General features: G+C 37.9%; 1 protein-coding gene across 2 annotated transcripts in view; it reads right to left on the bottom strand.

Moving 5' to 3' along the window:
• The window catches only part of LOC150085967 (uncharacterized), a 229,765-nt gene that overhangs the window by 161,338 nt on the left and 44,449 nt on the right, over window positions 1–23,978 (bottom strand). For both annotated transcript variants that reach the window (XM_090374316.1, XM_090374317.1), the window contains exons 6-7: window positions 4,702–4,815; window positions 1,402–4,389 (exon numbers count right to left, since the gene is read on the bottom strand). In XM_090374316.1, the coding sequence (XP_090230442.1) occupies window positions 1,402–4,389; window positions 4,702–4,815 (3,102 nt within the window). The remainder of the gene's footprint in view (window positions 1–1,401; window positions 4,390–4,701; window positions 4,816–23,978) is intronic.

Genomic DNA, 23,978 nt, shown 5'->3' with positions numbered 1-23,978 from the left:
CAAAAAGAGAACAACACAGTTGTTTGTTATTTGGTTTTTAGGAGCATTAGCAACTAAGGCATATTGCTCCGGGATATGCGGTGGTCATTCCCTGACCTTTCCGCATCCTCCGTATTTGGTGGTGACGGGCTCGAACCCCGGTCTAATCAAGAAGCGTGTGCTATGCACTGCTGCTTCTTCCCACCTGGCTACGGAGGCGCTTAGAACAACACAGCACCAGTGTCCAAAACAATGAGGAACGTAGGTTGTCTCAGCAAGCAAAGTATACTTTTATAAGTGATTCCAAAAATCATTTCTTAATCACTGAAATTAAGAAATGATTAAGAAATGTTGTTGAAGTAAATTCACAACTTTGTTTCTTTTCCAACAAAATAAGCTTTATCAAAATGTACCTTACACGTTTCCCCATGGAAAATTGAGAAAATTAAGTATTTAATTTTTTTCCAATGCAGCACAGTTCAATCTTCAGCAAAGTTGTTCACAATTACAACCATTGTTGGCAATTAACCCACAAAAGCCTTAACAGCCAACAATCACAGAAACCTGTGACTGGAGCAATAACACTGAACAACAAATTTTGGGTCATATCTTGTTATAGGTATAAAAGTAAGTTTACTTTATAGATTTTGAGGTGCTAAACATAGAAATAGTGCTTAAAATGGCAAACTGGCTCTTGTTTTCAGAAAAAGTAGTTTTTTTATATTTATACAAGGTATTTTTTATTTATATGGCAGTAAGATGTATCTATGAACATACCTGTATCAAATATATAACGTACGTAATATAAAATGTACTATGCATAAATTGTATATAGCAATTATCCACAAGAAGTTTTGTATACGTAATATTAATTTTAACATAATAGAAATTTGGTTTATTCTTTTTTTCTTTTCTGGCCTTAAAAACAGCCTGTGTATGGACTGGGGATGGGTTTCCAAAACGTTACCTTAATGTATAGTGATTTAGTTAATAGCTAAATAAACTATCTTAATATTCACGTGGTATAAGAGTGGTTATTATAGAAATCTAGATTTCATGGAAACCACCATGTAACGTCCTTCTCCAACTATATTAATCCTAGGCCAATGACGGCAAATCAATGGTATGCGTGCCATGCTTTTGAAAATATACAGCCCATCCAAGTGCAACTTTACACAAAACTATATGGAAACAAGGTTATCATTAGAAACATTCAAGTATTGTTTTCTTTTTATAATGTCAATTAAAGACAATTTACTAATTTTAATCAATTTTCTTTCCATGGCATGCAAAACTATTATACTTTTATTCAGTTTATTTTTGACAAGCAAGTCAGAAAATGTTTGCCACTGCTGTCCTAGACAATGAAAAAAAATGCCATGAGTGCAAAAACTATGTACTAATTGACACAAACACACTTACCAGAAGAGGTTGTCCTGTGAGTGGCTGTACTCTAGGTTGACTCTCCTCCGTCAGTTCTGATGTTTTTCCTGTTCCCTGAAGTCTGGTATTTAGGAGATTGGCTAGTGCAGTTTTTGTCTTAGGGGTAACTAAGGCAGGCTGGACCACAGGTGTTACATTAGGAGGTGGTGTTTGCTGGGGCTGTACAGAAGGTGAAGTCTGGGGCTGATACTGTGCAGGAACAGCCAACGACTGAGGAGACGAATGAAGTGACTGTCTTCTTTGAAGAGTCTGGGTAATATCTGCTTGTTGTGAAAACTGTGGTGGCGGAGGAGGAGGGGGCTGGGAAGGCTGCTGTGATGAAAACTGTTGCTGCTGATGTTGCTGTTGTTGTTGCTGGAGCAGTTGCTGTCGTCTCTGGAGCAATTCTATCTGTTTCATTTGTTGCCACTGAAGTAATGGCTGTTGAACCTGACTTGTTTCTCTTGCCTGCTGTTGTTGCTGCTGCTGCTGCTGCTGCTGTTGTTGTGATTGCCATCCAATTTGGGAAGACTGAGGTAGGGCAGGGGTTATGGTATCCCTCTGTTGTTCCTGCTGCTGCTGACGCTGCCAAAGAATCTGTTGCTGTTGTTGAAGCGGTTGAGGGCTCAAAGGAACTTCTTCTTTCTGTACAGCTTGCTGAACAACCTGCTGTACCCATTGTGCAGATTGCGTTTGAGGTTGTGCTTGCTGAACTGGTCCACTAGATCTCTGTTGTAATTGTTGCTGCTGTTGCTGTTGGGAAGACTGCTGTGAAAATTGTTGCCAAGTTAATCTTTGCTGTGGTTGTTGCTGTTGAGAAGGCGGTCTTGTTTGGGTCGGATACTGAAGCCTTGGTTGACCAGTCAACTGCTGCTGTTGACGTTCATTGAAAGGGTATTGAGGAGGTGGTTTCATTACCACAGATGGTTGACCAGACAGTATTTGAGGACTAGATGGTGCTACTGCTGCTACTTGTTGCTGGGGCTGAGGAGACTGTAGTTGCTGCTGCTGCTGCTGTTGTTGTTGTTGTTGTTGCAGCTGTTGCTGCTGCAGTTGTTGCTGTTGGAGCTGTCTTTGGCGTAACTGCTGAAGGGCAAGCTGTTGCTGCTGTAGCTGCTGTTGTCGCAACTGCTGCTGTTGCTGCAACAAAACCTGTTGTGGTATATTTTGAACTGGTGGTTGGCCATGCATTGGCTGCTGACCCTGCTGAAAGGCAACCTGTTGAAACTGAAGCTGTTTTTGTTGCTGAATTGTATGAAGAGCCTGGCGTAGCTGAGGTGGAAATCGCTGCACATGAGGCTGCTGAGGAGATACCTGCTGTACATGAGACTGTGGTTGAGGTGTTACTTGCTGTACATGAGACTGGGGCTGAGGCGTAACTTGCTGTACATGAGACTGGGGTTGAGGTGTAACTTGTTGCACATGGGCCTGGGGCTGAGGTGTAACTTGCTGCACATGGGCCTGGGGTTGAGGTGTAACTTGCTGCACATGGGGTTGAGCTTGTGAAGCTATTTGTTGCTGTGCTGCTTGTGTAATGTGCTGTATATGTGACTGGGCCTGCAAAATTTGGGATTGTTGAAGTTTTTGTTCCTGTAAATGTTGCTGTTGTATATGGGATTGCTGCTGCTGTTGCTGCTGAGGAGGCTTCTGAGATTGTTGTTGAATATGGGCTTGTAACTGAGTTTGCTGCAACTGTGCTTGCTGTTGCAATTGTGCTTGTTGAATATGAACTTGTAACTGTGATTGTTGCTGAAGCTGTGTCTGCTGCTGCTGTTGTAACTGAGTCTGTGGCTGTAACTGAGTCTGCTGTTGCTGTAACTGAGTCTGTGGCTGTAACTGAGTCTGCTGTTGTTGTAACTGAGTCTGCTGTTGCTGTAACTGAGTCTGCTGTTGCTGTAACTGAGTCTGCTGTTGCTGTAACTGAGTCTGCTGCTGTAACTGAGTCTGCTGCTGTAACTGAGTCTGCTGCTGTAACTGAGTCTGCTGTTGCAAGTGTACCTGCTGTTGCAACTGCTGCTGTAATTTAATAACTGGTTGTTGTATGTGAGGTGATGGTGGAGGTGGCGGTTGTGTTTGTTGCTGCTGAGATTGTTGTTGAGCCTGCTGTGATGTTTGTTGGGGCTGCTGTTTTTGCAAATGAGGAGACTGTTGTGATTGCACTTGTGACAAATGCTGGAGCTGTGCTGGCTGCTGAGAAAGTGGCTGTCTATTTCGAAGTTGATTCAACTGCTGTTGTTGCATAAGTCTATACCTTTGCATCAGCAGTTGCTGCTGTAATTGTTGCTGTTGCAAATAAGACATTCTCTGTTGTTGATGTTGCTGTTGCCATTGCATCCTCTGTTGTAAAATTTGTGGAGTCTGCACCTGTTGTTGACTACGCTGCAAAATCTGCTGCTGCTGCTGTTGCAGAGTAAACTTTTGTTGCTCTGCTTGCTGTAAAATTTGTTGCTGAAGTTGTAAATTTGGACTCTGATTATACAGTTGCTGTTGTTGCTGTGGTGATGGAACTGGACAGGAAGACTGTTGTAGTGACTGTGTCTGCTGAGCTAAGGAAAAATTTGGTGGTACAGAGTCTTGAGATGAAAATGAATGTTGAGAACTGTGAATATCTTGCTTATCTAAAAGTATCCCCCCAATCACTTTACCCTCATGAATAAATGACTTAGTTTCTGGAAGAGTTGGAATTTTAATGGTTCTTGCTGCAAACTGCTGTGGAAGATGGATTAATGGCTGCCCTAATCCTCGTGTATCTACAATGTTGATTTTCCCAAGTGATGTTACAGCTTGAGCTATGGCATTCAAAGTCAGAGATGAGGATGTTATAGAAATATCTGGTGGCTTTGGTAAATCAGGCTCTGGTAGAATCAGCAAACGAGGATGATAAAGATCTTCATCACATTGCATTCTGTTTTTTACAGAATCTATTACCCAATCAGGTGTAACAATTTTCATCTTATCCTGATTTCGAACAGCACAGTCATATTTGGCCTATAAAAGTCATAAAAATAATGTTGTTATAATACTCATTGTTTTCCTACATATACAATTACACATTACTGATATTATTTTAATAATAAGTATTATTACCTTTTATTATTAACATGAAAATACAAAAGAGAGAAATTCATAAAATTTAAGAAATCACCAGTCACCAACAGGATCTGAACCAATATCCTTCTAATCAAATGGCAAAAAACCCTACTATTGTTCTATTAACATGGAGATCTTCTCTTAGGATTATGGAAAAATTAATATAATTTGCAAGATCATATAATTCTAAATTCATAATCAGTTACTTACCCCACTAGGTTTAGCTGCTACCAAATGAGTGCAACATGCATCAAGTTCCAGCTGAAATTTCCCTCCATAATAAGTTATCATAGCCCAGAGTGATTTTACATCTGCACTGCTTAGCTATAAAATATAAACAAAAAAAAAAAAAAAAAATTATGAACAGAAATAATTTTTTTTTTTTTTTTTTTCATCTTTATTAATCTAAAATGCAGTGTTGCTATGTAGAATGCAAAAATAATCTGGCCCCAATACATTTCATTTCTAAGAATTCAAACCATCTTCCTACAGCCATACACTTGTTAATTATATTACTGAACTGGCAGTGGTGACTCTCCAAAATGTTGGGAAAAAAAAAAAAAAAAAAACAAGAAGAAAAAACACGGTTTCATGGCACCAGACAGGTGGCAATTTTTTTTTTTTTTTTTTTTTTACTTCTGCTTTGACACACATCTTTTCTGAGTGGATTGCAATATTTGTAACTTTTTATTTTTTAATAAAAAATTAAATATTTAAAATATGCTGTTTTTTTTTACACTTTGAGCCTTTTATTTTAAAATAAAAAAATATATATATAGACAAATATGTTATTATCAACATATTAGGTGGGGGGTGCTGAACTGTCAGGTGTAATTACCATGGAAGAATTGAGAGCACATGTTCTTTGGCATACATCTGCTCTCAATTTTTCCATGGTAATTACACCTGACAGTTCAGCACTACCACCTAATACACTGATAATAACATATTTGTCTATATTTCATTCTAGTTGCCAGTTTTTTCTACTATTACTAGTAGTATCCAGAATCCATAACCCAGTTTAATATATTTAAAATTTTTAATTTCTTTCTTGTTTGCTAAGACTTTCAATAATTTCATTACATCTTACTTTTATCAATATTATATTAATTCTGCTAAAATTCTGTATTAATTCTGCTAAAAAAAACAACAAGCATTTCAGGCATGAATCTATTAACTGGTCCATTTTCCCGTTTAAAAGACTAGCAAGTGCCCAAAAATTTTAAGGTGCATATATTTCTGCTTATTGTGTGTACAGGTACTTCTAAAAAAATTTTAAAATATGTATATTAAATACTATTATTCATTTCCATGTTTTTCAAAATTTATTTCAAATTTGGCATGTTTTATAGTGCCATGAAATTTGAAATATATGTATCTCACTTCCCAAAGGGTATTAAAATAAACATAATTTCTCTACCTTAGTGAATATCATGCTACATTTTCTCATCTTTATTTATTTATATGAAAACAATAACAAATCTTTCAAAAACAACCTTTTGTTTTTCAAAGATTTGTTATATTTTGAAAGAAATGGGAAACATGGTATGTAAAAAGGATAGGTGGAACAGGACAGGGGTATGTATGCCAGGGGCAAAGGTTGATGACATTGTAGAGCAGATATCATCTTTTAAGGGCACAAAAGGTGATATTGTTGCACACGTTGGCACTAATGAATCAAGAGTAGGAGAGTAGGAGACGGTGGAATAACTTAACAAGTACAGGTCACTGTTGAAAAAAAGCCGTGAATTAGGGTTGAATTTCAAAGTGTCTGCAATTCTGCCAGACACGATAGGAGGGAGTATATGATGAGAGCCTTGTCTATCAAATCGGCCCTGGAAAGATTGTGCAAGGCTCAAGGGGTAGAATTTTTTTCAGCCTGGACTGTACTTGTTAACAGGAGAGATTGCTTCTACAGGGATGGGATACACTTAAATAGAAAGGGTGCAAGAATGTTTGCTGATGCTATCGAGGCAGTGTTAGGTGGGTCGGAAAACTGCTAGATTGGGGGGATACAAGGACTAACAGATTAACAGTAGCCACTAACAAAGGTCAAAGTGATTCTTGCACTGCTTCTATTGGAATGAGCAGCAGCCTGGAAAACAAGATGCAAGATATTTCAGAGACTGCTGGGAGTCACTGTGGTACAAGTAAACACATGGGTTGTGTTATGGTAGCTAACAATAGGAACAGGTGCAGGTATACTTGCGTATACACCAATGCTAGGAGTTTGGTAAATAAAATTGATAAATTTGAGGTATTGCTCAAAACATCACAGGCAGATATTGTTGGGATATCACACATATAAGGAATGCAGAACTAGAATTTGGGGAGTACAATGTGTACAGAAAGGATAGACAGGATAGGAAGGGAGGAAGGGTTATGCTATTAGTTAAGAAACACATAAAATCCAAGAAAGTGAAGCCAGTCGATATCGCTGGACAGCGCAGTGTCGAGTCAGTTTATTGTGACATAAGCATTGGGAGATCAAAATTGAGACGAGTGTGTTATAGGCCTAATGACTCGGATGAGTATAATAAGAAACTGGGTTGGTCACTCACACACACTAGTAAGGATTTTGTGGATTTATTGGATGATTGTTTTCTACATCAGCATTGTTGTTTGTTTGTTTGTTATTTGGTTTTTAGGAGCATTAGCAACTAAGACCATATTGCTTCGGGATATGTGGTGGTCATTCCCTGACCTTTCCGCATCCTCCGTGTTTAGTGGTTACGGGCTCGAACACCGGTCTAATCAAGAAGCGTGTACTACACGCAGCTGCTCCTTCCCACCTGGCTACGGAGGCGGCCAAGCATTGTTGGAGGCAACTAGAGGAAGTAATACTCTTGATCTGATTATCAGTAGTGATTCTTCATGCATTAAGAATCTGCAGATAAAGGAACCACTAGGTGGCAGTGATCACAGTGTGTTGAAGGGGGATTTACTCGAAGAGGTAATTCCATCAGGGGTAAAGGGAAGGGTTTTTGCGAAAGTAAAGGTGACTACAGTGGTCTGAGACAGTATTTAAATTCTATATGGTGGGACCAACTGATGATGTTGCCAACAGCAAATTCAAAATGGGAAGCATTCAAAGAATTTATCTTGGAAGCTACTAGGCTTTACATACTAACTAAGAAATATTGTTCATGGTTTAGGCTTAAATGGATGTCAGATGAACTGATGAGACACATGGCAGAGAAGAAAAATGCATGGGATACATATAAATTAATGGGTGACATAAAAGCCTATGATAGATATAAACTGGTCTGTAAACAAGTCACAAAGGAGATTAGGCAGGCAAAGGCAGATTATGAGGAATCTTTGGCAAAGGAAGCAAAGAGTTCTTTACGTATGTAAACTCCAGAAAGAAAGGGATGAATCAGATTGGTCCACTGCACACTGATGGTTCAACTGTTGATGATCCTGCCCAGGTGGCTAAAAAACTAAATGAGTATTTTGCATCTACATTCACATATGAGGAGTTATTCAGGGAGGGGAATGCCAGAGGTAAATTAAACTCTGGCAGTGAGCTAGATGATTTTGTAATAACTGAGAGGAAAGTGGAGGAGAAATTGTTGAAGATAAACATAAACAAGGCACCCAGGGTGGATGGGATCTATCCAGTTATATTAAATGATGCAGCAAAGGAAGTAAGTAACCCTTAGCCATAATTATGAGAGCTTCCTTGGACTCAGGGGAGGTACCCATAGACTGGAGATATGCAAATTTGACCCCAATTCACAAAGGAGGATCAAAGGCTGACATAAGTAATTATAGACCTGTAGTTTAACTTCTGTTCAGGAAAATTAATGGAAGCACTGGTTAAAGAAGCACTGCAGGATCATCTAGACAAGATTTCAGTTACAGCTCGGACACAGCATGGTTTTGTTAAGGGAAAGTCTTGCCTGATCAATTTGATTGAATACTATGATGTGGTCACAAAGGAACTGGATGCAGGTTATAACTTTGATATCATATATTTGGATCTTAATATATGAACACGGAAGACTGCTGAACAAATTGGAGCAGTGTGGCATTGGAGGCAAATTGGTGCTATGGATAAAGGGATGGTTGAGTGGGAGAAGACAGAGTGGTAATCAATGGATACTGCTCATCATGGACTAATGTTATTAGTGTAATCCCTCAGGGTTCAGTGTTGGGTCCATTGTTGTTTTCTGTATTTATAAATGATACTGATGGTATATCAAGCTTAATGTCCAAGTTTGCAGATGATACGAAGGTTGGCAGGGTTGTTAAGGACACTAATGACAGTACACTGCTGCAACAGGATCTAGAAAAGTTGAGCAGATGGGCTGAGAGGTGGCAAATGAAGTTTAACATTGACAAATGTAAAGTACTACATATGGGAAACAGCAACCACAGAGCAACGTATCAACCCCGTGATACTACACTGACAATGGTAGAGAACGAAAAGGACCTGGGGGTAATTGTGCAGGTAAGAAGATATGAAGTTTTCTGAGCAGTGCAGATGGTCTGCAAGAGTAGCTCATGGCGTCTTGTCAATGATATACAGGAATTTTTCTAGCAGGGATAAGGAGGTGATTATCCCCTTGTATAAGGCAAGGGTCAGACCACACCTTGAGTACTGTATCCAGGTCTGGAGGCCTCATTTTAAGAAGGATGCAGAGCTTTGGAACGAGTACAGAGAAGGGCAAAAAGATTAGTGAATGGAACAAAGGGTTGCTCTTACGAAGAAAGGCTTAAGTTTTGCAAATTACAATGTCTGGAGACTAGGCACCTGTGAGGTGATCTGATTGAGATGTATAAAGCCTTGAATGGTTTGAGCATGCTCAATGCTGATGGGATTCTTCCTCTTGCTCAGAATAATCACCTGAGAGGGCATAAATTCAAATTGAGGAAAGACAGATGCAGGATAGATGTGCAGAAGTTTGCTTTTAGCAAACTTCCACACATCTATCCTGGTGGAACAGACTTCCATCCTTTGTTGTGAATGTTTGTTTGTTTGGTTGGTTTTTAGGAGCATTAGCAACTAAGGCCATATTGCTCCAGGGATATGTGGTGGTCATTCCCTGACCTGTCCGTATCTGGTGGTCACGGGCTCGAACCCCGGTCTAATCAAGAAGCATGTACTATGCACTGCTGCTTCTGCCCACCTGGCTACGGGGGCACCCCCTTGTTGTGGAAGTTGTCAGTCTAAATAAATTTAAGGCTGAGCTGGACAGGTATATGGAACGAACAGAGGGGTGAAATGGGAGCATCCCCCCCCAGCTGATGCTGCATAAGCTTGCTTTCTTGCATCATATGCCTCTACTAATGCTAATGCTAAAAACTGGCATTAGACTACAGATGCTTACTTGACTAGTGGGACTGAAAGGCAAAATAACCTTGAGCTATAAATGAAGACATAATTCAAAACTTTGTAGTAATGTTGCCACCTTTCACTTCCCATGCTACTCTTTACACAAACAGTTGAAAAGTGGTGCAGTACCTAACAGGTGCTCATGTTTAATTATTCTGTGAAAACTATAAAAAAAAAAAAAAAAAAAAAAAAATTGAATGAACTACCAAAGTAAAAATTCCTATATGTAGAAATCTATAAAACTCCAGCTTTTTATTCATTAAAGGGTAAAAATGGGAGCATTATTTTTAAGGGGTACTTTCCATGGTGGTGGGTTAAAATATGTAATAACATTTTTTAAATATTCACGGGCAATACTATTGCATTCCTGCATGGTTGGTTATTAGCTCAAAAATGTTTTCAGCTTGTTAATGTAAATGGTATATTCTTCAGCTGATCCAAATTAAAAAAAAAAAAAAAAAAATCTAAAGGAATCAAAGTCTGGAATTCTACAAGTGGTACTCAATGTCCTATCAACTTTGTACAATAAGTTTTGTTCAACTAATTATGCAAACTTATTGTGAAATGTGGTGGAGCTTCATCTTGTCAAAAGAAAAGCTGGGCTATTAAAGAACAGAAAAATCAGCCAAATATGGCATCAACAACACTTTCAAATAATTATGTTCAATGACCATTCCTCCAAAAACCACAGTCCAGCGATTTGTTGATTGATTTTGATTTTTGTGGCGCAGAAACAGCAAGGTTATAGTACACCAGCAATTTGTTGAAACAAACCAAACAGCTGCTTGTTATTTGTTTGTTCTTTGGTTTTTAGGAGCATTAGCGACTAAGGCCATATTGCTCCGGGGATATGCGGTGGTCATTCCCTGACCTTTCCACATCCTCCGTATTTGGTGGGCACGGGCTCGAACCCTGGTCTAATCAAGAAGCGTGTGCTACGCACTGCTGCTCTGCCCACCTGGCTACGGAGGCGCCACCAAACAGCTGCATATCACAGTTATCTTAGAATTGTTCTGGGTGTGTATTTCACTGAAAAAAACAACCCAGTGAGGATTCCCTTGCAGCAAACAATGAAGGTCATATTGTAATGGACAATGCTTTCCCCTATCCATTTATTTTGAAAAAAGGAACTCTTGATATCTTTTTTCAGAACTATCACCTAGAACTCAAGAAAGAAAATTAAATTTGAAATAAAATGTGTTGTAACACTTGTATTGTATACTTACCTGTTTTCTCTTTTGGATGTGTATAATATAATATATTATACACATCCAAAAATTTGATTATCTCACATATAATCAAACAAACAATTATTTGTTTGATTATATGTGAGAAAAATAATAAGCATTAAATAAGTTTACAGCAATGATTTAGAATGGTTATATTAATTTATCTCAGCACAAGAAGGTAATCTGCTATGTATTTTTAGTACTATATTAATGCATTTGGTTCCAGTTTCCAATATTATTAGAAGTGATATTGACAAGTATTTAGTTTGCTTACCATCAAATTACAGTACAGTGGGGGCTCAACTTCCAATGATATCAACACCCGATATTCTCAAGAACTGATTTACTTTCCATACAATCTTTTATTTTAAGGACCAATGATATTTGCAGGAACTGATGGCTTTCTGATATAGCTGGAACGATGCATTGGTGGAAATTTTCAGACTCGTGGCACGAGGAATATCATTCGTACGATTATTCTCAACCAATTAGCATCTTTGTTATTGTTCAACACAACATTCCCACATGTTACAGTACCTCGGACAGTTTCTTTATCTTGTGTTTGATGCACTTGGCCGGTGCATGAGAAGAGTGCATTATTGTTAATTATACGAAACCGGTCTCTTCTGGAAGTGAATGCCCAGGAAAAACGTACCTCGCTAAGGATAAGGAGTGGGCCTATCTTCCCTATGGAAGATAGGCCCATATAAGAGTGGGCCTATCTTCCATAGGTTGGGTTTTTGTTTGTTTTGTTATTTGGTTTTTAGGAGCATTAGCAACTGAGGCCATATTGCTCCGGGATATGCGGTGGTCATTCCCTGACCTTTCCGCATCCTCCGTATTTGGTGGTGATGGGCTCGAACCCCGGTCTAATCAAGAAGCGTGTGCTACGCACTGCTGCTCCTTCCCACCTAGCTACGGAGGTGCCTCATAGGTTGGGTGCCAATGCCTCTGGAGATTAAGCTGAAGCCTTTGCTGATGTATCCTTCTAACATCTCCAGAGTATTTAAACAACAAAACATCAATAAAGGCATGCTGGGAGTTTTTTGGCACAGTAATAAGAAGGCCTCGGTTACAAGATATTTATCTTCAATGAATGGCCGCTTGAAGTTTTCTGTCCTTCAGTGAAGAGTTATCTTGAGAAAAATACGCTTCCTGCGAAGGCACTGCTGCTGCTGCTGCTGGCTAATGTGCCAGGCCATGATCCCGACCTTTTTTAATCTCTTCTCTGCACTTCAAGTCTAAGTTAAATGCTAATTTATTGTTTGGTTTTTATTTTAAGATGTTTTATAACTATTTATTAAATAATCTTTATAAAACACTCATTTTTAATATAAAAATCAAGTATAACATGTAAGAAATACCTATTTTACATATTGTTGGGGTCGCCTGCCAAAAGTTTGGAACAAATTACAGGAAATCAATGTATTATTGATTTCAACTTACAATATTTTAAACATACAATGGGTTTTGTGGAACAAATTACCATCAGGCCCCACTGTATTTCATGAACTATTTCCTAGTTTGGTTCTCCAATATTTGTAATTTGTTTTTTTTTAAGATTACACCAACAATTCTAAACAATGGAACAAAATGGACAGTTCAACATGTTCATTTTGTTCCACTGTTTAGAACTGAAACAGAAAAAAATATTGTTTTAATAAAGGCACAGAATTTATTTTCATTATATACAAGCAGTTGACCAGAATTCATTATGTTTCTGAATTAAACTTTGAATTTGGAAACGTAATAAACTTTTAATTCAGAAACGTAAATTAGACTAAAAACAGCAAGGGGAAAACAAAGTTTAAATCAGCATTGGTGACCCATATAACAAGGCTTTGCAAGTAAAAAAAGTGTTTTTGCTGTAAAGAATAATACATGAAACTTTGTAAGCAAGAAAAAGAACATTAAAGTAATATTTGCAATTAAAGTAATAAAGTAATATTTGCAATTAAAGTAATAAAGTAAAAGAAATATTTGCAATTAAAGTAATAAAGTAAAAGAATAATACATGAAACTTTGTAAGCAAGAAAAAGAACATTAAAGTAATATTTGCAATTAAAGTAATAAAGTAATATTTGCAATTAAAGTAATAAAGTAAAAGAAATATTTGCAATTAAAGTAATAAAGTAAAAGAAATATTTGCAATTAAAGTAATAAAGTAAAAGAAATATTTTCAATTTTCCAATACTGAAGGAATGAACTTAACTTTGCAGCTAAAATTTTACACTGGTAAAAAAAAAAATGTTGTTGGATAAGAGTATGGTTTTTTTTTTTTTTTTGTGTTATGGTTAAATGTTTACAAGACATTCAGTTTTAATAGTGGTCACTGTAATTTAGTCTTGTTTTGACATGTGCTAGTTAAACTGTTAAGTAGCATGTTCCAATTTTGCATATGGCAAAAACATTTACTAAACATTATTCATTGATTGATTGATTGATTATTATGATGTGGTTACAAAGGAACTAGATGCAAAAAATAATTTTGATATCATATACTTGGATTTCAGGAAAGCTTTTGACACTGTTGGCATGGAAGACTACTGTACAACTGTAATTGTGCAGAATGGTATTAAGGGTAAGTTGCTACAATGGATAAAAGGATGGTTGAGTGGGAGAAGACAGAGGGTGGTAATCAATGGGTGCTGCTCTTCGTGGACTAATGTTATTAGTGGAGTCCCATAGGGTTCGGTGTTGGGTCCACTGTTGTTTTGTATATTTATCAATGATATTTATGAAGATATATCAGGCTTAGTATCGAAGTTTGCAGATGATACAAAGGTTGGCAGGATTGTTAATGACAGTAATGGCAGTGTGTTGCTGCAACAGGATATAGAAAATTTGGGCAGATGGGCTGAGAAGTGGCAACTGAAGTTTAACATTGACAAATGCAAAGTACTGCATATGGGTAGAAGTAACCCCAGAGAAACATACAAACTGTGTGGTACTGCATTTAAGGAGGTAGAAAATGAAAAAAAACCTGGGAGTAATTGTGCAGTCAGATATGAAGGTTTCTGAGCAATGCAGACAGGCTGCCAGGGCAGGTCATGGGGTGTTGTCAATGATATACAGGAATTTTGTTAGCAGGGAAAAGGATGTGATTGTCCCTCTGTATAAGGCAATGGTCAGGCCATGCCTTGAGTACTGTGTGTAGGTCTGGAGGCCTCATTTTAGGAAGAATGTAGATTTGCTTGAGCGTGTACAGAGAAGGGCAACAAGATTGGTGAGGGGAATGAAGGGATCCTCATACCAGGAGAGGCTTCTTAAGTTCTGCAAATTGAAGCAGCTGGAGACTAGGCACCTGCGAGGTGATCTGATTGAAGTGTATAAGGCCTTGAATGGGTTGAGCACACTGAATTCTGATGGGATTCTTCCACTTGTTCAGATTACGAACCTAAGGGGGCATAAATTGAAATTGAGGAAGGACAGATGTAGAATTGATGTGCGGAAATTTGCCTTTAGCCAGCGGGTGGTTAATTGCTGGAACAAACTTCCATCTGTCGTTGTGGAAGTTGAGGTTAAATAAATTTAAGGAGGAACTGTATTTAGAGGGGATTGTTTTGTAATTTTTTTTGGCTGATGCTGCATAAGCTCATACTCTTGCTTTCTTGCATCACATGCCTCTACTACTACTACTATTAACAGATAATGAGAATCAACCGAAAGAGCAAGCTGGCTTTAGGACAGGATTCTCAACTATGGATCACCTTCACGTAATATCACAGCTAATGGAGAAAGAAAATGAATATAAAACACCATTATGCCTGGCATTTGTGGATTATGAAAAGGCATTTGACTCCATACAGCATAAGGCAATGTTTTGGGCACTGGAAAGACAAGGCATAGATACCCCACATATTATGATTTTGAAGAAAATATATGAGAATGCTACCTCCTTTATTAGACCAGACAAAGACAGTAGGAAATTTAAAATCGAGAAAGGAGTTCGACAAAAAGACACAATTGCAGATGACATTGTGGTCATAAGCCACGATCCCAAAGAATTAGAGGAAAATCTTAATCAGTTATGCAGAATTAGTAAGGATTTTGGCCTAAAGATGAATATGGCTAAAACAAAAGTAATGATGAACAAGTATGCCACAAAAAGGGATATAATGATTGAAGGAACAGTAATTGAAAAGGTGGAGTCATATACTTATCTGGGACAAGTCATTAGCTGTAATAATGATAAATGGCTGGAAGTCAAGAGAAGAACAAATTTCCACACATCTATTCTACAATTGTCTATCCTCAATTTGAATTTATGTCCTCTCATGTGAGTAATCTGAGCAAGAGGAAGAATCCCATCAGCACTGAGATTGCCCAAACAATTCAAGGCCTTATATACCTCAAGCAGATCACCTCACAGGTGCCTAGTCTCCAGATGCTGCAATTTGCAAAACTTAAGCCTTTCTTGATAACAGCAACCCTTTGTTCCATTCACAAATCTCGTTGCCCTTCTCTGTATGCACTCCAGCAGCTCTACATCCTTCCTAAAATGAAGCCTCCAGACCTGTACACAGTACTCAAGGTGTAGCCTGGCTATTGTGTTATACAAGGGGACAATCACTTCCGTATTACTGCTAGAAAAATTTTTGTATATCATTCACAAGACACCATGGGCTACTCTTGTGGCCTCTTTGCATTGCTCAGAAAACTTCACATCTGACTGCACAATTACCCTCAGGTCCTTTTCATCCACTACCTTGAGTGTAGTACCACACAGTTGATACATTACTCTGGGGTTACTGCTACCAATATGCAGTACTTGACATTTGTCAATGTTAAACTTTTAATTGCCACATCTGCTCAACTTTTCTAGATCCTGTTGCAGTAGTGTACTGTCATTAACAATCCTACCAACCTTTGTATCATCTGAAAACTTGGACATTAACCCTGATATACCTTCATCAATATCATTGATAAATAGAGAAAACAACAATGGGCCAAACACCGAATCCTGGGGGACTCCACTAATAACATCTGTCTATGAAGAGCAGCATCCATTGATTACCACTCTCTGTCTTCTCCCACTCAACCATCACTTTATCTATAGAAGCAACTTGCCCTTAATGCCATACTGCTCCAATTTGTACAGTAGTCTTCCACTGATACTGTTGCTTTTGATACTGTTGCACTCCCAGCAGTGCAACAGTATCAAAAGCTTTCTAAAATCCAAATATATGATATATTAAGGGATATCTGACTGCACAATAATATTACCCTCAGGTCCTTTCCATTCTCCGCCAAGCAGAGCTTCAGAGTAACCTAGACATACTTCAGGGATGGTCAGAAAAATGGCAGAAATGCTTTAATCCAGCAAAGTGTAAGGTATTACACCTTGGGAACAGTAACACAAAATAACTTATACATTTGGTGGAGTTGAACTAAAGCCGGTAGTGGAGGAGAGGGAGTTGGATGTTACGATATGGTCACACGTGAAGTTCTCCGAGCATTGTAGACAGGTTACAAGAAAGGTCCATGGTGTCCTATCGATGATTTATCGAACAATTGCTAGTAGAGATTTTGCTTTTGGTTTTTTTTTTAGGAGCATTAGCAACTAAGGCCATATTGCTCCAGAGATATGCGGTGGTCCTTCTGACCTTTCCGCATCCTCCATATTTGGTGGTCACAGGCTCGAACCCCGGTCTAAATAATCCAATTAAAAAATCCTATTGTTAGACCACATTTGAAATACTTGAAATGGAGACTACACCTGAAGAAAGACATTACTTCTTGAAATGGTCCAAGAACAGGTAACTTGACTGGTGAGATCAGCAAAAGGGCGTCCATATGAGGAAAGACTTTGAATATGTGGGTTGCAGAGGTTGGAAACTAGGCACCTTAGAGGAGACTTGACTAAGTTTTTTTAAGGCTCTGAGAGGCATAAGCATATTAATCAGTGAGAAATTTTTAGGGTTATATATGATTCTACAACCAGGGACCATAATTTCAAGTTACTGGGGGGAAATGTTTACACTAGATTGCAGGAAGTTTTACTTTAGCCAGCAAGTTATTTATTACTGGAATAAATTACCTACATGGGTGGTAGGTAGAGGCTGACAGTTTGCTGAAATTCAAAAGTCAGCTGGATAATTACCTATGGGAGAAGGGAAATGCATAGGTTTTCTATTTCCTTTTCTCGTATTAATTTTTTATTTTTTAAAATTTTCTTCTTATTATTATTTTATTTATTTATTTTATTTGGCTGGTTCAGCATTAGCCATAGGCTTCCTTGCACCATGTGGCCATTGCTAATACTAATAATATTAAAAAATATTTTTTGCATCCAGTTCCTTTGTGACCACATCATAGTATCCAATCAAATTTGTCAGACAGGACTTAACAAACCCATTCTGTGTCTTGTCTAGATGATCCTACAGCAACTCCATTTACCCTTGGAGAAGATTACTGGTTACTCTTTAACCAGTGACTCCATTATTTTCCCTTTCATAATTATAGCCAAGGGTTTGCTTACTTCTTTTGCCACCCTTTTAATATAACTGGATAGATCGCATCCAGCCCCAGGTGCCTTTCTTTATGTTCAACTTCAACAATTTCTCTTCCATTTTGCTCTCAGTTATGACAAAATCATTCAGCTACTTGCTGGAGTTTGATAAGCTTCTGGCCTCCACTTCCCTACAGACTTCCTGATGTGTGAATGTAGATGCAAAATACTCATTCAGTTTGTCACCTACCTAAGCAGGATAGTATTTCTTAGTTGGGACAAAAAGCCTGGTAGCTTCTAAGATTACTTCCTCGAATGATTCACATTTAGAATTTGCTGTTGGTAACATTATCAGTTGGTCCCATTGCATAGAATTTAATAAATATCTGAGACCACTCTAGTCACCTTTACGAAAGCAAAAACCCTTCCCATTACTTCTGATGGTAGTTACATCTTTGAGTAAATCCCACGTCAGCACGCTGTGATCATTTCCACCTAGTGGTTCCTTTATCTGCAGATTCTTAATGCATGAAGAATCACTGCTGATAATCAGATCAAGAGTATTACTCCCTCTATTTGCCTCTCAAACATGCTGCTGTAGAAAATAATCATTCAATAAATCCACAAAAGCCTTGCTAGTGTGCAAGTGACCAGCCAACAAGTTCCAATCAATAACTCATTCAGTCAACTGGGAAGATAAAATTTCCCATTATAAGACAATCTTATTTACTGGCCCACTATTTCTTTGTACTCATCAGTCATTAGGCCTATAACACACTTCTACTTTTAAATTTTGCTTTCCCAGTGCTTATGTCACACCAAACTGACTCAACATTGCACTGTCTACCCATATCAACTGGATAAGCTTCCTTAGGTTTTATGTTTCTTAATTAACAGCATAGCCCCTCCTCCCTTCCTATCCTTTCTGTACACACTATACTCCTCAAATATCAATTCTGCATTCCTTATTTATGTGTGACATCACATCTCTGATATCCCAACAATATCTGCCATGACCAGCACCTCAAATTCATCAAATTTATTTACTAAATTCCTAGCACTAGTGTACATGCAAGTATGCATGCACCTGTTCTTACTCTTAGTTATACTAACACAGCACATGCAATTACTTGTTCCATGATGACTTCCAGCAGTCCTGGAAATCCCCAACACCTTACTTTCCAGGCTGCTCCTCCTTACAATAGAAGCAGTACAAGAATCACTTTCACTTCTGCTTTCTTTTTTTTTTTTTTTTTTTTTTTTTGTTAGTTGTTGGCGCATCGGCTTCTGTGGCCATAACGCACCTCACAAAGTTTTTGCATTTTACTCTGATCCAAGCCTGAGGCGGGATTCGAACCCGCGACCTTTGGGTTGCCAGGTAGGCACTTTACCCACCTGGCTAGCCCGGTCGGCACTTCTGCTTGCAGCTGCTGTTAATCTATTAGTCTGTGAATCTCCCCTAGTAGTTTTCCAACCCACCTAACACTGCTTAGAGAGCATTAGCAAAATACTTGCAGCCTCTTTGCACTGCACAGAAAACTTGACATCTGACTGCACAATTACCCTCAGGTCCTTTTCATTCTCCACTACCCTGAGTGTAGTACCACACAGTTTGTACTACACTCAGTACCTTTCTCTTTCTATTTAAGTGTATCCCATCCCTGTAGAAGCAGTCTTTCCTGTTAACAATAAGAAAGCATGTCAAATATTCTGCAACTGCTGGCATATAATCACAGTATTTGTTTGATTTATGGAATAACTGATATCAATATTTCTCTGTAAAAACACAAAAAGGAATAAATTCCTAACAAGAATATATTAAGAAAAAATTAACCATACACTTGTTACATTCATGTCTTGTATACATGAATGTTACAAGTGTCTGGTTAATTTTTGCCAGCAATAATGAATGAAGTTACTGGAAAAAAATTTGGATTTTGATTGATGAAACCAATGCTGTACAGTATGAAGATATATTACCAATGTAATCACTGGATGAAGATATATTACCAATGTAATCAGAGGCCAATAAGGCCTCAAAACTATATTAACTTATAGCCGAAGTACTGAAAAAGCCAAATGGCACAACTGTCACTCATCTGTTTTACAAATTCTCTTTCTATAATTGACCAGATGAAATTAAGCATATAACATCTTGCTGTTCCAAACCAATTCAGATCCCTGCATGAAGAAAGCAGCAAGAGCTCTTAAAATTCATTTCCACTTGAGTTTCGTGATTTGTTTAGTGGACACAGTGCATGGCATTGAAAAGGAAGTACATAGTTCATTTCTTAATACAACCTATTGGTGTCCAATAGCAAGATTTTTGTGAAAGTTCCACCACATCTTCAACTCATTCTGAATGGGTGGGGAATGTGGAATTTAACAATTCTTGACAATGTTTACAATTAAGATGAAGAGTCTGTATCTTTAATATGCATCACAAAATAACTGCTGAATAAGCCAATCCACAGCATCTCTATTCATTTTTGCTCACTTTTCAAAATTTACCACATTTTCTTATATCACTTGAGAAAAGCAGCAAGATTGTGTGAAATATTTATAAGTAGCCAATAACATTATGACTGGAATTAGCTATGACACAGGTGATGAAGGTCATTCCATGCATGAAAAATACCATCAAGTATTTTCCGCCAACTAAGACACAGAGAAAATAAAGCACATTTCCAAGATTCACACAAATTTCAACAGAAGGACCAGACCTTCTGGTGAAATTGAAGTTAATTCTATAAATGTACCATAATAAGCTGCAGTCACCTCAGTTGAAGCAGAAAGAATATTGTTACTCAAAAAATGTTTTCTTTGATAGTGAAGAGACATGAAGAAAATGCTTAATATGGATAACAAATGATAACAATTATCTACTTTTGTTCATTAAGAATGTTGTAAAAGTATTTTGTATATAACAATATTTTCATATATTAAAATGAAGCAATAAATGCCTACAGTTCCATAAAAAAAAGTAAAATTCAAGTGAACACAATTGCTTTAAAACCAAATGATTTTCATATTGTGATTTAATTGTGTTTAGGCCATTTTTGATCATATATTCCTTAAAAATGTAACTAATAATGTTCAACATAAAATAACTGTGTGATACATTAGAAACTCAATAAAAAAAGAATTTGAGTAATTAACTTGAATTCATATTACACTACCAAAGTATTTTTAAAAATACAGGTAGCCCTCGGATTTACATTGGGGTTAGGTTCCTGGGGGGGACAAGCACAAATGGAGCCCTTTATATAATGGAGTCAATAGGAAATCACAGGGTTAGGCTCCAGGCACCAAAAATTCTACCTACCACTTTGCATCAATTGTTTTATTTTATTAGCATACTTCATAGTTGTAGCCAATGGAGGCATATTCGTAGCCCTACACACATAAGGGTGGCTTTCACCAGATTCTATCCTCCGAATATTGCACTAGGATTCAATTAACTACTTTTACCAGACATGGCATGTCTTTATTCTATTAAATTAAAAACTTTAACACGATTGAAAAAACTGCACACGGCTATTACTATTATTATTTAATTAATTAATAGCACAATTAATAAAAAAAATGTTAGCGTAATAAATTTCCAACACGTGTAAATAGCATAAACAACAACTAACAGAATGCTTCACCGCATGGACCTTTACTACCCGCGTCCACAAGTGGTTACTTTGAGGGTGGGAATCTTTCTCGTCACTGATACGAATGCGCTAATTGCTGATTGACTCAGATTGCCTAAATCACGTGAACAGTGCATGATATATAGCACAGTATGATGCCGATAAATTTTGTCTTACGATTATAAACTTTCAATTTATAAAAAAATTGCAAAAATAAATAAATAAAAATGGCATTGTGGTTAGTGATCGGGGCACTATTGCGAATCAATGCAAATCGGACCAGAGCAAAATGAGGTAACATTATCTCATAATTATAAGCCCTGTATAGCGAAATAAAAATCTGGTGAAGCCATCAGAAATGTTTTATTATAAACAGGGAGATCGTGATGAACCATTATAATTTACTTCATTTTTATTTGTATCAACATGTCAAGGAAAATACTAGGGAAAAGAATATTCTAGACGTCATCATCACCCATGAACCAGATGACATAATAGGACTGACAGTACAGTAACCAGTAGCAGGAAGTGATCACGGAGTTCTACGGTGGATGGTGAAGAGAGGGAGGTAGCAGTATTTAAAAAGGCAAATGAATGGCTTATAATTTCAGAAAAGGAAATTACGATGACTTAAGTTGCTACATGGCCTCTATTAACTGGGTAGATATTGCACAGAGAGCGAATACAATTGAATTATGGTATACCGTTAAAACATTAATCACAGAAGCCTTGAATGTGTATATACCATTAAAAAAAATACTTCACGAGAATTCCAAGTTGGATGAATAATGAAGTTGCCAGATTACTTCAGCAGAAAAAGATGGCATGGAAAAGTTACAGAGTAATAAAAAGTACTGTAGCCTATAACAGCTACAAAGTGATCTGTAATAGTGCCACAAAAAAGGTTAGGCTGGCAAAGACAGATTATGAGAAATCGCTGGCAAAGAGAGCAAAGAAGAAAAAGACAAACTAGAACGGACCCTTATGTAATGGAAGTGGGATAGTATTAGATACCACCAACTGAAGTTGCTGATAAACTTAACAGTTACTTTGCATCGATATTTACAGAAGAAAAACCTTTGTCAAAGAGAAATTATGGGAGTGAAGTTGAAAAATATGTAATTAATGATACTGAAATTTCACATAATTATTTAATGAAAAAACTTTTGAGCCTACAGGCAAGTAAGGCTCCTGGGGTTGATGGCATATACCCTATAATTTTAAGGTAGGAGGCAAGTGAGTGCACTGAACCATTGAGGCTTATTATGAGACTATCACTGAACTCAGGAGAGATTCCGTTAGATTGGAAAAGTGTCAATGTATCTTCAATAGATAAGGGGGGCTCTAAGAGTGAAGTGGAAAATTACCGACTGGTCAGTCAAAATTCAGTAGTAGGGAAAATCATGGAGGCAATGATCAAGGGCGGAATTCAGGATTATTTAGATAGAAATGGAATTCTGAAGGATACTCAGCATGGTTTTGTAAAGGAAAACTCATGTTTAACAAACCTGGTTAGCTAATTTGACAGGGTCACTCATGAGCTGGATTTAGAGAATAATTTCAAAATTATTTATTTGGATTTCAGCAAAGCATTTGACTCAGTCCCACATGAGCGGTTACTTAAAAGCTGTAATAGGCTGGAATCGCAGGGAAAATCCTTAGATGGATGGCTTCAGCACAGGAGGCAGAGCATTGTGATAAATGGTTATTCCTCAGATTGGGCTGATGAATTTTGAATTATTTAATGTGTTTAAAATGTTTTCTTCCGCTGGGAAAGTGTGCCAGCTGAAAGAACTAAGTAAGCGGATTATGTGGGTGAGAAAATTTTGTCATTACCAGAGTTATCTTGTGAGAACCCTCTCGTTATCTACTTAATCTCATTAGGCTTAACATTCTGCTGACCGCATGCAAACGCGTTTTGCTGTAATCACATACACATTGTTGAAAATTAGGCTTAGCGGTTTCACTATTTCAATTTAAAAATAAGAAACTGGGGTTTCAATAATATTGGCTCGTTCCCACTAGATTGCTTCTTAGTTTGGACAATAACTATCAACCGTTTTTGTGTCCGTAGAGTTTTCATAACGACGAAGCTCATCCTGCCGCCTGAATCAGGTAAATAGAATTTACTGTTTTTCCATATTCGTATCACTGCAAACGAATAAGAACGCTATAGCACGTTGTATTCTGCCAGCCTTTGTTCACCAGCCATAGCCCCGGGTGCTGAAAAGCTTATTTTCTGATCACAGCATTAGGCTGAAGTGCGCCCTTTCTTTTCACTCAGCTTCCCGCTTACTCTGCTTGCCGTACTATTTCGACTGTGCGGAAAGTTCGCAACCCCTAGCCCGAAGCCAACTCACAGCAAGACATCCACGTAGACTACGCAAAGGCCCGTCCATTGAATATCCCCCACTGCCTTCCTCCCAAATATGAGCAGAAACGGAAAACCCCTAAACTCGACACAGAAATGTGCCCTTTGCTATCATTTGGCTGTTGACGTCATCCTCTGTACCAGCTGTGATAACCCCATCTGTCCCGGATGTTCGGGCCTGTCCCCATCCAGCTGGAAGAAACTTTCCATGGCTGCCAGGCTGAAATTCAAGGGATCATGCTGCAAGAAGCTACGCTCATTAGGCCACAAGGACAACCCGAAAATTTCCAACAATAACTCACAGAACTTGCCATGCACAGCCCAAAGCGCAAAGCAAAAACAGCCCAGTGAGGTAGATTTCACGGAAGTCGCGTCACCACTAGATAATACTCAGCACTATGCCAAGCTGCAAGAAAATATGGGCGATAATACCTACGAGACTGACACCATCGCTACA

This window comes from Mastigoproctus giganteus, chromosome 5 (assembly GCF_048544385.1).
Source record: "Mastigoproctus giganteus isolate SK-2022 chromosome 5, ASM4854438v1, whole genome shotgun sequence".
NCBI lineage: Eukaryota > Metazoa > Arthropoda > Arachnida > Uropygi > Thelyphonidae > Mastigoproctus > Mastigoproctus giganteus.
The sequence above is the reverse complement of the archived record's forward strand: the minus strand, read 5'-3'. Positions and strand labels throughout refer to the sequence as shown.